A 14,213-nucleotide genomic window follows, 5' to 3' on the forward strand; every position below is an offset into this window, starting at 1 on the left:
AAAAGGGATGGCTGGGTTTTCACAGGATGAGAAAAAAACAGAGGCACTTTCAAATGTGTGTCTTCTCATCCAGTCACAACGGATATCTGCATTTCCACTGTCTTGTTTGTCTGGTTTAACGAGTATCAACATTTTATTCATAGGACTCAGACATGGTTATGAATAGCTACACAGCAGATTTTACAGAAAATTTGGTTTATATGCAAAATATAATAGCTTTTCCTTCATTCTCAAGTGTCATCATGGCCAGATCTGGAAAAGGGTGCAAAAGTTAGTGTTCTCTGATTGCTTCCTATTTAATTGATACTCATTTCCTTCCACTAAGAAGAATTGGCACTCGTGAATGTCTGAGATAACTACATGTCACTCTGCGATACTGAGAAAGGAAATGACTAGAATAACAGCACTGGCCAGAAACGGACGCTTGCACTTCTTGTTCCTGTTCTTTAGATGGTATTTTAGCAACTGTCTTTTAAGCTGTCAGGTATCAAAATGGCAATATGTGACTTTTTAGGATTAGAGAACAAAATGAATGATGATGCTTTCTTAGCAGTGCTGATACTCACTATTTAAACAGTGGTGAGACTACAAGATGACCATAACTTTTTTTTGTCCAAAACAGACTAGAAGTCTAACAGATGAACAGAATAAATATCATCATTAGGAAAGGATGGTTTAGGTGTCCAACTCCTCCAATGACCTCTTTGTGATACTTTTTTTCTCTGACAGCCTTGTATACATGTTGCATGTTCAGTCATATAGTAGCTGGTGTTTTGGCTGAGGCTGAAACTGCAAGTTAAACTCTGTTGTTAAAAGACATCTCCATGAAGAAAGTGAGCATGGTACAGAAGATCTCTTGAGACATTAAAATGAGTAAAAATGTAGCACTGTAGATAAATGTGATGCTATGGAACTGCATACTCAATCAGCCCTGGAGAATTTGGGTGCTGTGGGATTAGGCTCCATGTCTGACATCTTTCACTCTACTAACAGTATACCAACAGTAATCATGACCTGCTTCAGAAGGAGAAATGGTAGTTGCCACTGGTGCATAAATAATAGAGAAGGAAGAGAATCTGCTGAGTGGAAAGAGTCACCTAAATTTCTCTGTATGTTCACACGGTCAGCACCGTGTGAACATACGTGTTGTGCTGGACACACAGTGACACTGGGAGCGAGGGCACTGAACAAATCCTGGGAATGCGGGGACACTGCTTTATCCACTGCTAAACCAGGCCTGAGAGGGGGCTCTGTATCTTCTCTCTTTCTGTCAAGGAAGAAGGTCCCACAGTATTTCCACAGAGAAATGCTCAAATTTTCAGCAAGTCACAAGCCAACATAAGCCTCGTGGAAGAAATTGATTACTTCTCATGTTTCCAATATCAGCACAGGGATCAAATTGACCATTTCTCTTTTCATAGAAAACTCCTTTTATGTGCTGGAATACTGTGTCTCTCTCCCTGGTTTTCTGAATTAAATTAAGATAATTCCTTCAGCTCCTCTTTCTCCAGGAGAGTATTTTCTAAACTGTTTGGGGACAATGACAAATATGCTTCATTTGGCTTTCCTGATGTGAGAACTGTTTCAGGATGTACTTTTCTAACTGAGGCCTTATCTAAGCCAAGCAGAGTAAAGCCAGTCCTTCCCAAGCCATCTCTCGTATAAGACATGGATTTTTTTTGTTTTTTTTACAATGACATTATATTGTGAACTTTTGTGGCTTGCAATCAGCCATAACTTCACCAATGCTTCCCTGCTGCCAAACTAGGTGTTTCCTACTTTATATTTGTGTGAATAATTTTATCTAAATAGACAAGCCAGGCTTTTCTATATTGAATTTCCTTTTATTTTTGTTAATTCTTCTCTTATGGTCAAGATCACCTTAAATTGTCATCATTTCTCCTCCCCTGCCCCCATCAAACGCTTGCTTCTACTCCCTTCCAGGTCAGTGTTGCCTGGAGACTGTACAAGCTCATGTTTGATTCCACTCTCCAAGTCACTAATGGAAAATATGGATAACCTCTGAGTGTGACAGATACCCATCCTAATGCTGATATGTTCAAAACCAGTTCTGACAGTGAGAAGACAACTGCTGTGTCAAATATGAAGGTGCTGGACCAGATACACTTTCTATTATCTTTTATCTGGCCCATCAATTTTCTTTAACTCTGGTCATCCCTGTAGTTCAAGGATGACAAAGCATGGTGCAGAAATTACTGAGGCAATGTTAACTTGATCCAGTAAACCCATCTCAATGCCAAATCTGGGGTTATCACTTTTTGCAGTGAAGCCATTTTTGGTTGCACTTGAATTTAGGATTATTCCCCAAGATTTGGCCAGGAACCAACATCCTTCCCAGGGAGCAGTCTAGGGCTGACTACTGGGAACCCTCTCTTGGGTAGTGGGGGGAGCGGGGGGGGCCTCCACATGAGGGGACCAAAGCAATTTGGTTTTTATCTCTGCTTTGATAAGCTAGATGAGATACCAAGACACTCTACACAATCAGCAAGAGCTCTCACGCAGTGCTTGGCACTTACATCTAGGTCACAATTACGTAGTTTTATCAGAGAGAGAACGATGTCACATATCTTGACTTCAGAAGGCTTATCATGTGTGCAGCCTTTGCCTAATCTGCTATGGCAGTTAACCCATTAATTGCCAGGATTATTCTCAGCAAGCTCATCTTTGCAAAAGTCAAGGAAATACTGCGTACTCCAGCTTTTCCTTCTATGCCTTTTCTCTGTGCTGTTTGTGGTAGTGACACCTCATTTATTTTTCAAAGCAAGAATAAAGCTTGCTTGAGCTTTTGATATGCCCAATCAGGTTTGTCCCTAATTACATCTATATCTTGTCTCAATTTCACTGGTGCTTTGAATGGGCCTGTAAATACCCATGGGCTGCTAAATAATCTAACTGACATAAAGCCTGACACATCCTGGGGCTGAGGCTGTGGGTATGCATGTGTGGCTGTAGGGGTTATTTCCTGCCAGGAACTAGTTTGGTGCAGGTACAGTTGTGCAGATTTTGCAATAGGATCCCAAACTGAGCCTCATGTGTACCGGCACACATGACCAAATGACAAGAAAACACCCTGTATTTAAGCTTAAAGGAGTTTCTTTTAAAGTCATGAGTACTTGGTCTCAGATTGTAACACTTTATCACAAGCCTTAAATATATGTGCTTTTTAAAAAATAACGCAGTTGTGCTAATTTAAAAACATCAGTAGAACATGTTGGCTCTGACTGATGATCACATGCAACCTCATATTTCTATCTGCATACCAACATAACGTCTTAATCACTTATAAATACCACTGTGTGGTAGCAATAGTAGTTATATAAATGTGGTATGTGCACAGCTATTTCGCTGAGCCAATGTGTTCCAGGGAAGCCGAGGTGATTAATTAGATAATGTATATGCTCATGCTGCCGTAGTGCCAGCACTGCCTGTGAGTGTGTTGGCTGATTGCCCTGCAAGGTGACCTGTAATGATGCCGAGCTGTAGTAATTGCCAAGAAATGCATGGATGGCTGTCTCTCTGTTTATGTTAGTGGTATATATCTGTCTTAACCATTTGCCAAGCCCTTGGAGGTACAGCTCACACTCCCCTTGTCTCCATCTAGGCCAATTTTACCTGAAGACATTGGTGTTGCAAACCAGTGAAGATGGAGAAACTTTTTTTGTCTACAGCCCTGTTACAACTGCTCCCTACCCCACCCAACCAACACCAAATCTAGTTACAGTTGCTCATGTATGTGACTTGTGAGGAAAATGTCAAGAGGAGATACCGATAATCCATTTTGTCTATCCACTATTGAAAATTTGTCAGTGGTCATTCTTAGCTCTCCAGTGAAAATCTAGACAATCTAGTAAATAGTAGCAGTCAACCCATGTAAAACAAGCTGACCTCTCCAATGCAGAAATAATGTTTACTCTCATGGCTACTGAGTAACAGGCTAAAACATCAGATTTTTTTTCTCAGTCTTATCATAAATATGTGAAAAATGGCATATTAGAATGCATTTAATATGAACCAGCAGCATCTCCTAGTTTTGATACTATCTGGGAAAGCTGATAACCAGTCTACAGAAAACGCCAGGATGGTTAACTGCATTCAATGCATCTGAGATAGACCAGATGCACCCTAGATTCTAGAATTTATAATATGTTGTCATACAAAAATTGAGAGTTCCTTTCTGTTGAAGACATTGAATACTGGTAAAGAAACAGATAAGTCAAAGAAGAACCTCCAAAGCTACAAGTATTCTAGCAATTATTGCCTCATTTCTTTGAATTAGAAGCAACAATCTGAGTTAATTTTTGCCCCCTTTAGGATAGGAAAACAACCACTGGAGACTTGGAGATTCTGCCAGATGCAGAAGTAGCCTGCAAAGAATGGAGTCACCCCTAATTCTCTGAATCTATCAGCTTGTAATAAATAACGTGTCCTGGCACAAACATAGAAATTGATACTACATGTAAACTTTTGGGAAAAAATAATACCCTGAGACATTTGCAACTGCAAATATGTGTCTCTAGGGTGACAGAAAGTATAAAGGTGGTGTTGTGTTGTACACAGGCTTTGATGAGCAGATGAGCTGGGTAGTGTAGTCTTCAGATACACTTGCAGCTTCTTGATGGATATCTGTAGCTTTATAACTGGCATTCAATGTTAGCTGATGGACTTTAATTCCTGAATACATTTTGTCTATTTTTAATCAGTGTGAAATCCAAGAAACCAGAGAGGATAACTTCCTTTCGGTGAGGCCATAAAAAGATTTTGAACTGATGATCTCTGTCATAGCTGTTAATATTGGAGTTAGTTCACATATGTGATCATAGAATCAGAATCAATGCCTTGAGAAGGCAAACTGTCCTAATCATTAGATAATAATTTTTTTTTTGTTTCAGGCTCTTACAGAGGAGAAGAAAGAAAAAAAAGATGAGTAATTTTAAAAATTCAAGCCTGCTGTGCCCCCTGTGATGGGCATGGTTGAGAAGACAGGGAATTTGGACTGAAAAGATGACTAGTACTCTGCTATAAGCCAACTACTCTTCTGGGAAGAGGAAAACTTACTGTTTAGAAAAACAAAGTCTTTTTCCCAAGTTAATTAATATTGTGAAATCTATTATTAGACAACAGATACCAAGCAAAAATGTTAAATCTGATCTAAGACAATTATTTACAAAACAGATAGTTACTAGAAAATTATTAAATTTGAGACTCCAACTCTTAAACAAAATGCTTCAGCTGAATTTAACACGTTTTTTACCTATGTATGACTTGTATTTTAGTGCAACAGCAGCACTCTATTTGCCTTGGAATGTAGTGTGTTCAGTTCAGTATGTCCATCTGAGTAGATTTCCATCAACACTACGTTCTCTACAAGTAATATAGGAAGTCACTGAAATATGCTGACACACTTAGCTATGAAGTAATTTTGCCTAAGAGCAGGTTATTTCCTAATTGTTCACCACTTGTTTTTTGGGTCACATCTATTGTGTGTCATGCAATCCAGATCACATGCCATTCAGAGCCAGGATGAGCCACGTGGGCTCCTTTTACCTTCCAAGGGCAAGAAGAGCTACTGACAGAAATTATTTTTAACTGACTTGTTTTGAAATATCTCTTGTTCCTCAAACAACTGAAGTAAAAGCTTCATCTTGTAAAGCCCTACTCAAGGCTGAAAAGATTACTGACTAGACTTTGGGTAAGCCACAAGATGGTATTAAGTAGCAGCTGCCATTTATGAACGCTGTAAGAAGAAAAAATGTACACTGCCTTCCTTCCCAGCAGCTGGCCATGAAATATGGATGCTCTGCTGAAGCTGTTTCATCATTTCACCAAATGTTTCATCATGTCCCCAAACTCTGATCACAGAATCACAGAATATTCTGAGCCGGAAGGACCACACAAGGATCGTTGAGCCCAACTCTTAAGTGAATGGTCCATAAGGGGATAGAGTGTTGATATACAGATGTTAAAGCTAAAATAAGCATAAGTGTGTAACTCACTTGTTTCTATAGAAATAACTTTTCACCCTTAGATTATTTCACATAGTTGATAGTCTTCAGAACATTAGCATGGCAATGTTAGGCAATGTTTGTAGGACTCCCTTTTGTATGTATATGGGGCTAACAGACAGGGGGTGTATTCATAAGCATAGTTTTTGATTTTCAGAGTGGATTTTCTTTCTTGTCTGAAATCCCATGTCATACACAGTTGTCTGGGGCTCCAGTCTTATTGCAACAGGACAATTTGTATGTTTCTCATGCATCATGGGAAAGCTTGTCACTGTGGTGATTAATACTGGTAAGTTGCCCAGTAACATGAAAAGATGAGCACTGAACATGCCCTCAGCTGACTGTACTTGCTGGATATCTGCCTTCAAACTTGTAACCTCTGCAGTCATCACCTGGCCTGTATTTCCTGTGTGTGTGTTTGGGTGTACATGTCATTACGGGTTGCAGAAAGAACTCCATATTTACAGGGACAGATTTACCTAGTCCAAAAATACAAACGTGGAAGCACATTTTCCAGTTTGAATATATGTAGCATTTTAAATGAAATAAAACTAATCTAATCTAATCTAAATCAGCTAATCTAATCTAATCAGCTGATCTATTAAACCTCATACTTTTCTGTCTCTTATATAGATTTGTACAAGTAGTTAAATATATTTAATGTTCATGGTCAAATTGTAAACTTTTATCTAAGGATGATTACCAGAACTATTTAGACTGTTTGTCTAATTTGTCTGTAGATGTTTGGACATTGTCTAATCCAGGCCTGTTCAAAACCCACACAGGCAGTTAGGTTGCTGAAGACCATGCCAGTAGAGTTTTAAATATCTTCAAGGATGCTGATTCCAAAACTTTTCTGAGCACCTTTTCCATTGTTTCTAAATGTTCAGGGTTTTCTTCTTTTTTTCCTTTCTCCCCATCTCGTATCTGGCTGGCTCTTCTCTCGTTTCTACTTAGGTCTGTTGCATCTTGTGTTACTGCTGTACATTTCCAAGAAAGTTCTAGCCTTGCATTAAACAGTTAGTGATGGCAACAAGATCTCCCTTGAGCTTCCTGTTTCTCAGGCTGAACATTCCCAACTCTCCCAGCCTCTCTTCCTTTATCAGGTGCTCCAGCACCTCTGATCACCTCTGTGGCCTCCCCTGAGCTCATCCCAATGTGTCTGGTGAGTAACACTCCAGATGTGGTCTCTCAAGTGTCAGACAGGGGGTCCCTTTCCTTCCTCACTTTTGCTGCACCAGCCTGAATGCATGCCTCACATTCCTGTTCATGCCTACCAGCACACCAAGGTCCTGCAGGGCTGTTTCCCTGTCAGAGAACCCAAATTCTACTGCTGCACTGGGCACTGTATGAAGGGAGAGACTGATGCTCATTTTACAGACTGAGGTTTGCGGCTATCCCTAACAACCCGTAATGTACCATGTATTAATATATTGCTGGTCTAATTACAAGCAATGCAGTCAACTTATGCATAGATGCAAACTTTGCTGAGTAACAACAGTATCTGATAAAGGAAGCCAACTTTTCTAAACCACAGCTTGTTATGTTGAAATGTTTCAAATTGCTCTTCCCCCTTGCTCTCCCTGCTTATTTATTTCAGCTCTTTAGTGTCAGTTCTGTCCCTGACACCATCCAAGGAATGCTTGGAAGTTATTGTCCTCTCTTGAGAAGATCTGGTTCCCCCTTGTTTGAAATGAGAATTTGAAATAGGAGAAGACGTCTGAGGTGATGTTACATTCCAGCCTACTGTTTTTCTTTATGTAATAAAAAATTCTGCCAAATTGTGAGTTTCTCAAAGCAACAGTTTCCAAATACCCCAAATAAATTTACTGTGTTCCTTGAGCAAAAGGTGCTCAAGAAAGATGAAATCTAAACATTTTCTTGAACCTCACAAATCTCTTCGGCCAAATATTGCAAGTGCTGACCTACGGAGTACTTGAGCATGTTCAGCATAAAGCTGAACAAGTGTCCTCTGTAACTTGTGGTGTTTGTGGCCTCATACAATGCTGAAATACAGACAGAAAGTTACTCAATTCCTGCCCTTCCATCCTGTCCAGGTACTGTGTGTAGATAAGGATGAACATCTTGAAAATGTGAAGATGAAGTGGGAAGCAGTCTAGGTGATGCAATTTAGAAACAGAATGTGGAAGACAGGACTTGGGGAGAATGAAAGGAAGTGCCAAAAAGTCCCTGATTTTGCATGACTCCGAAGTCAGGCTTAAATAGATGGTGTCCATTTGTTAGGACAAAAGTGGGAACTGGGATATGTCTCCACACCTGACCTGTGGAGACATATCCCAGGGAGCTGTCCTCAATGCAGAGTTAAAAGATACTAATGTTGACCACCTAAATATAAGTTTTGGTACGTGGACACAAATAATGTAGGCTTTTAGAACTAAGTACTGGGGAAGTGGGAAAACCCAGGATGAAGATTGTAAGTGCGACTACAACTTGATCCCTCTGTTCTGCTTACAGCTAGACTCTGCTGGATCTGCTGGATTGTGGAGGTCGTGTGTGATGCTGTCACTGGAGAGGAGCTGTTCACAAGTGGCCTTGATCCATGTGTTCATTCACTGATGTCCAGCTCGTTCCTTCGCAATCTTACTCAGCAAAGTGCTCAAGGCTTGGGGCAGTGACTGAAGTCAGAAGGAGGTGACTTCTGAAGATTCCAGGTACAAAGAATCGTGCTTGAAGTGTCTCAAGTGGGCGTCATAACTCATCAAGAGTGGTAGTGGTGTCATTAATGACTGTGGGGCTGTTAGAGCTGTCTTTCCCCAAATGGCTGGTAGGAGTTTCTGGAACTTTCCAAAGATTTTGCAGGGGAAATCCCGGATGAAATGAACAGTAGCAGCATGGCCAATGAGATAACATGAGCTGATTGATGAATATTAAATTTTATGTTGTACAACTTTCATTCAGCACATACAGACTGTAGGCAGAGACTTGGTGGAAGTGATAGTGCATAGGCCAGTGTTTAATTGCGTGATCTTCCTGTGTGCAGGCAACATTGTGCAATCCAAGGCCACACTTGACAGCTCCTTACTCTTCTTTTAATGTTTGACTTTTTAAACTTTCCTGTTGTATTAAAAGAAAAACAGTACTTTTAGAGATGCTGCAGAATTCGTATACACATGAATTTACTACAGCATTAAGATTTTCATGTTGTAAATGACTATGTATTTGCTTCTCCATTTCTTCCTTCTACTCTTACATAATTATGAGTTTATTACACAGGAGCTTTACTCAGGGTTTGCTTGATGAAGAAAACACAAACAGAAAGTGAAATCATTGTTGAGCCAGTTGTTACTATGCGCTCTGTAGAAGGCCGATGAAATTTAATTTTTCTGAAGTTTAAGGCAATGGTAAGCACAAAGTTTACAGAATTACAAAATTGTTAGGGTTGGAAGGGATCTTGGAAATCATTTAGTCCAAATCCCCTGCCAAGGCAGGGTCACCTAAATCAGGTGACACATGTCCAGTGGGTTTTGAATGCCTCCAGAGAGGCAGACTCCACAACCTCCCTGGGCAGCCTCTGCCACCCTCAATGTGGTGAGGGTCTTGTTCAGGTTGAGGTGAAATGTCTTGTGTTTTAGTTTATGGACATTTTTCTTTGTCCTGTTGCTGGGTACCACTGAAAAGAGTCTGGCACCATCCTCTTGGCACCCGCCTTTGACATATTTATATGTGCTGATGAGATCCCTCTCAGTCTTCTCTGGACTAAACAGGCCCAGCTCTCACAGTCTCTCCTCAAGAGATTCTCCACACTCATTCTCCACATCCCTAATTGTTGATGCCTGATACTTCATGATCAATCTGCAGACACTAAAGTTGCTCTTTTTTTTTCAATCCTTCCTCTTTTTTTCTTTTTTTTTTTTTTCCCCTTATCTTGATATTTTCACATGATTTCTTGAAACTTTTCTTTCCCAAATTTATTGGTAAATGTCATTTCTGTTTGTGAGAGGCTTCTTAGTATTCTTCCAGGAAAAGCAAACTTAGAATGAGGGAAGCCCTGTGACATTTTGGGCAGTTGATGTAATGAAGGATCAGGAGCTAGAGGAGATTTCTCTAATGAGCAGCAGTGGGAAGTCTTTGGTTATTAGCACATCTACAGATGCTGATGGTTGAAGGCTTCCTATCAGTAGTCTGGTTTTCCCCTTCAAGTAAAAGACTGTCATTTTCTGGGGAGTTTGGGACTGTCCTACTATTCTTTTTGATTTGTCTTCAAGATTTGTTGACTTCTTTCCTGCAGTTTTTGTTCCTAATCTTTTTATTTTCTAGAACAGTGTTCTAGCAGCGTTTTGGATGTGATATCCATAACTATATAAAATAGTGTGAACAGATTGAAAATCTGATATTTTAGGTTATTTTTGCTGTAGTTATGTTTGTTTTATATGATTTAGTTATCACCATGATGTAGCTATTAGTTACAAATTTTCAACTGTTTTAACTAATATTTTAGTTACTTTAAACTCATTCCTCCTATTCCTGTTTTACAGGCAGGATGAAAGACCGTTTAAGTGAGCTGCGTGAATTTGCCAGATTACACAACCAACAGTTTTCAGATAGTGACGATGATGAAAATTCACCTGAGGATATTCTCCTTTATGAGACGGATTATGCCTTGGAAATTCTTCATAAGGACATACAGAATATCCGGACAGAAAATGACCACCTAAAAGCGGATGTCAACCGTCTCAGAAAGCAAAACAGCCGCTTCCTTACTTCCATGCGCCGTCTTAGTAGCATCAAACGAGATACTAATTGTATTGCCAGAGACATTAAGAGCCGTGGAGAAAGCATCCACAGGAAACTGCAGGTGATGAGAGATTTCTGTGAAGATGCAGTAACGAAATATGGAGCTATGTCAGTCATTGCCAGGGTGGCGAAGAACCACTATGTTGACCTCATGCACACATTTCAGGACGCTATGTTTGATTACAATGCAACAGAGATGAACCAGCGGGAGAACTGCAAGATTCGAATTCAGCGGCAGCTGGAGATCATGGGCAAAGATGTTTCTGGCCACCAGATTGAGGAGATGATTGAGCAAGGCAAATGGGATGTCTTCTCTGAGAATCTCTTGTCGGATGTTAAGGGAGCTCGTGCAGCCTTGAATGAGATAGAGACGCGACACAAGGAGCTGGTGAAGTTAGAAGGTCGCATTAAGGAAGTTCATGAGCTCTTTCTGCAGGTGGCCCTGCTGGTGGAGGAACAGGCGGACACCTTTGATGTCATTGAGATAAACATGCAAAATGTTGAGGACTATGTAGGAGATGCTAAAGACCAAGTGAAAAAAGCTTTGGAATACAGGAGAAAACATCCCCTCAGAACAATCCTCTGCTGCTGCTTATCATGTTGCAGAAGGTGATGGTCCCACTGGAGCTATCACAGACTGATTTAAATGTCTCCAAAATCAGGTGTTCTTTCCAGAGACTTTTCTGTAATGACAAACCCTAAAAATGTGGGGGATATTTTGCAGTTGGTTTTGTTCATTGCCTTTTTACTAAATGTGCTGAAGGCTGTTTCTATTTATGAACTCCTAGAAACATTGATAAAACTATTTTTAATCTAATTTTTTTAAAGGCCCTGTTACTTTAACTAGAGGTGCAATATCTCTGTAGTGCAAGAAAGAAGAATGAATCATTTATCCTAGGGAAGATGGATACTTTCAAAAAGTAACTTTATTCTTATTTGTCAAAATGAGGCTGTAGGCAGTGAAGCCTTATTGCCTGGGGTGACACAGCACACCACAGAATCAGGAGGTATCAGTTTTAACTAGATTGGACCTTGCTTGATGCAAATTGGACAAAATACTGAGCCTGGAGCAGGAGCAGGACACAGAACTAATTTCTCTTTCAACTTGATTTCCAGACGTCTGGAATCTCAACAGAAGTGGCTGCACCTTAAATGATAATATGCACATTTTGTTCTATTTGTGTGCAAGTGATTGTTTCTTCCCATTTTGAGTACCCAACTCTCTCAAGGTGGCAAAAAGCACTGCAACACTGAGGCATCTCACTCACTTTTAACTTGAGCCACTCTCTGGACTCTTGGTTTCAAACCTGCCATGCTTTCATGTTCTGATGCATTTTTCTGCCAATTAACACTTCAGCCAGATGAGAAACACGGAGTGGCCTTCTGCAGAAACACCCATAAGAAGAAAACAACTGTGGGGTTGAGAAAGCATTTTAGGGTCTCCTGTACTGGCACATACATAGAAGCAGTTTCAGTAGAATGACTGGCCCGTCAGTACACTTTCATTTTTTATAAGTATTAACCAAATATAAGTTTTTTAGCATCTATTTTAAATAAGATGAAGGATTATTTTTTTTTAATATGCAATTTTACTGGTGTACAAAAATTTTGACTTTTCTCCAACTTGTTGGGAAATCTCCACCCAGGAAAGCAAATAGAACTATTTCTTCAGTGCACCTGAAGAAGAAAGAAAACGGTTTCATGTCATTTCAGTGCTCTTTCCAAGCTTAAAAGGAAACTCTCCTTTTATGTAATAGGAGTCTGCCCTTACACAAGGGCAAACCAGTAGGTTTGGAATATTGCAAAGAAATAAAAAATGTGCAGCCTTGGTAAGCACTGTCAGTGAAACATATTCACAAAGTCTGATGATTGATCACAGCTCCTGCTTCTGCAGGTTTTCCAACTATATTTCTAGGTGGCTTCCTGATACACTGTGATCTATTGATATCCTTTGAAATAATGCAGAACATTTTTTCAGAAAATAATTTTTTTTAACTGCTGGTACCAATTTTAATAAATATATTTTAACATTTCAAATATTTTCTATTTGGGAATTTTCCTCAGATGTGCATAGATGTACATCTTCCTGCACCAATTGCAGTGAAACTTCTCCCTTCTTACCTTTTGCACCCTTATTTTATGTGTGAACAAAAACTCGAAACATTTCTTACTATTTGTATTAATATAACAAAACAGCAATATAAATCCAACTTCCAAACTTTCAAATCTTACTGGGAAACAACTTTAGCCAGACAGGCTTTTTTACACAAAGAGAAACTAAAGGGATAACTCTTCTCAGAAACTGAGTGTCCCTTTTGCTGTAGCACCTGTCTCTGATAACATGGAAGAGTGAGGAACACCAGTCTCCTAAACTGTAAGATATTTTGATGTTCAGTGGTGATACTGGCGATATCAGTGTTATGCTTGTCTGAGGACCTCTTCAGTGAGGTGTTCAAGTGGGAGAAAAAACGGTGATGAGCTCAGACCACAGCCAGTGGCTTTGGTGCTACTCAGGAAGACAGAAGTTTTTACTCTGTAGGTACTGCCATTAACTCAGTGGAACTGTGCATTTGTAGAGAAATACCCTAAACCTCCGAGAATCAGCATGTGGGGATAAATCAATGAAGAATGAAATAATGTATTTCCTTTCACATGCATATTCCTAGCACTTGCCAATGTTTTTGATAAAAAAATATGTACTTTTTTTTTTTTTGTGTGCTGGTTTCTTTTTTGCATCTACAAATGGAATAAAAGATTTAATAAGAAAAACTGAAAGTGCAGAGTGTCATACATTGAATCCACAGCTCTGAATAGTTATTTGCATTGTCAAAGTTTAGTTTAAAAGTTGCTAAGCTAAATTACGAGTTGGTAAAAGAAGATTAAATAAGGCCTAGGAAAAAAAGTCCTCTTAATATTTGTTGCCATGGTAAATGAAATGTGTTGCATATTGAGATAGACTTACTGTTGTTTTTTCCCTAAAAAAACCATGAAAAATGAGATTCATGCATTCTAAGGTGATTCTCTAGTTAAAAAAAATATCAAACTTATTCTGGCAGTTTTGAGAGACCTTGATGATTTCACTAGGAGATATACAAAACTAGTATTCAAATCTTTAGTTTGATTTGAGGCATGGAGAAAGAGAGCAGAAAGAAATGGTAATTGTAGACATTCTCTCCTGACTTAGTGCTGCTGCTGCAAGGAAAAAAATGAGAATTAGTCAAAAACCAACCTGAGACCTTTTAAAACTATTTTTAAGATGCACTGTGAGTTAAGAAATGCTTAAAAATTACTTCAGTAATTGCAGCGATCCTTCTATCATTCTCTTTCTTGCAAACATGTCCATTGCTTAATATTTTGGGGTTTTTTCTACCCCTTAGTTTTTTAAGAACTCAAATTTAGCCAGCCCATGAACTTGCCTAATCACAGTTAAACAGA

The 14,213-nt window shown here is 39.4% G+C and overlaps 1 protein-coding gene across 2 annotated transcripts in view; it reads left to right on the forward strand.

Annotated features, from left to right (window-relative positions):
• STX11 (syntaxin 11) overlaps positions 1-13,547 on the forward strand; it is a 30,495-nt gene extending 16,948 nt beyond the window's left edge. The window contains exons 3-5 of one of the 2 annotated variants that reach the window (XM_086877547.1): positions 7,624-7,748; positions 8,499-8,695; positions 10,520-13,547. In XM_086877547.1, the coding sequence (XP_086733673.1) occupies positions 10,525-11,391 (867 nt within the window). In that variant the 5' untranslated portion in view covers positions 7,624-7,748; positions 8,499-8,695; positions 10,520-10,524 and the 3' untranslated portion in view covers positions 11,392-13,547. The remainder of the gene's footprint in view (positions 1-7,623; positions 7,749-8,498; positions 8,696-10,519) is intronic. The other variant, XM_086877546.1, reaches the window with a different exon arrangement.
• The last annotated feature ends 666 nt before the right edge of the window (positions 13,548-14,213 follow it).

The sequence above is a fragment of the Cyanistes caeruleus genome, chromosome 2 (genome assembly GCF_971803275.1).
Source record: "Cyanistes caeruleus chromosome 2, bCyaCae1.hap1.1, whole genome shotgun sequence".
NCBI lineage: Eukaryota > Metazoa > Chordata > Aves > Passeriformes > Paridae > Cyanistes > Cyanistes caeruleus.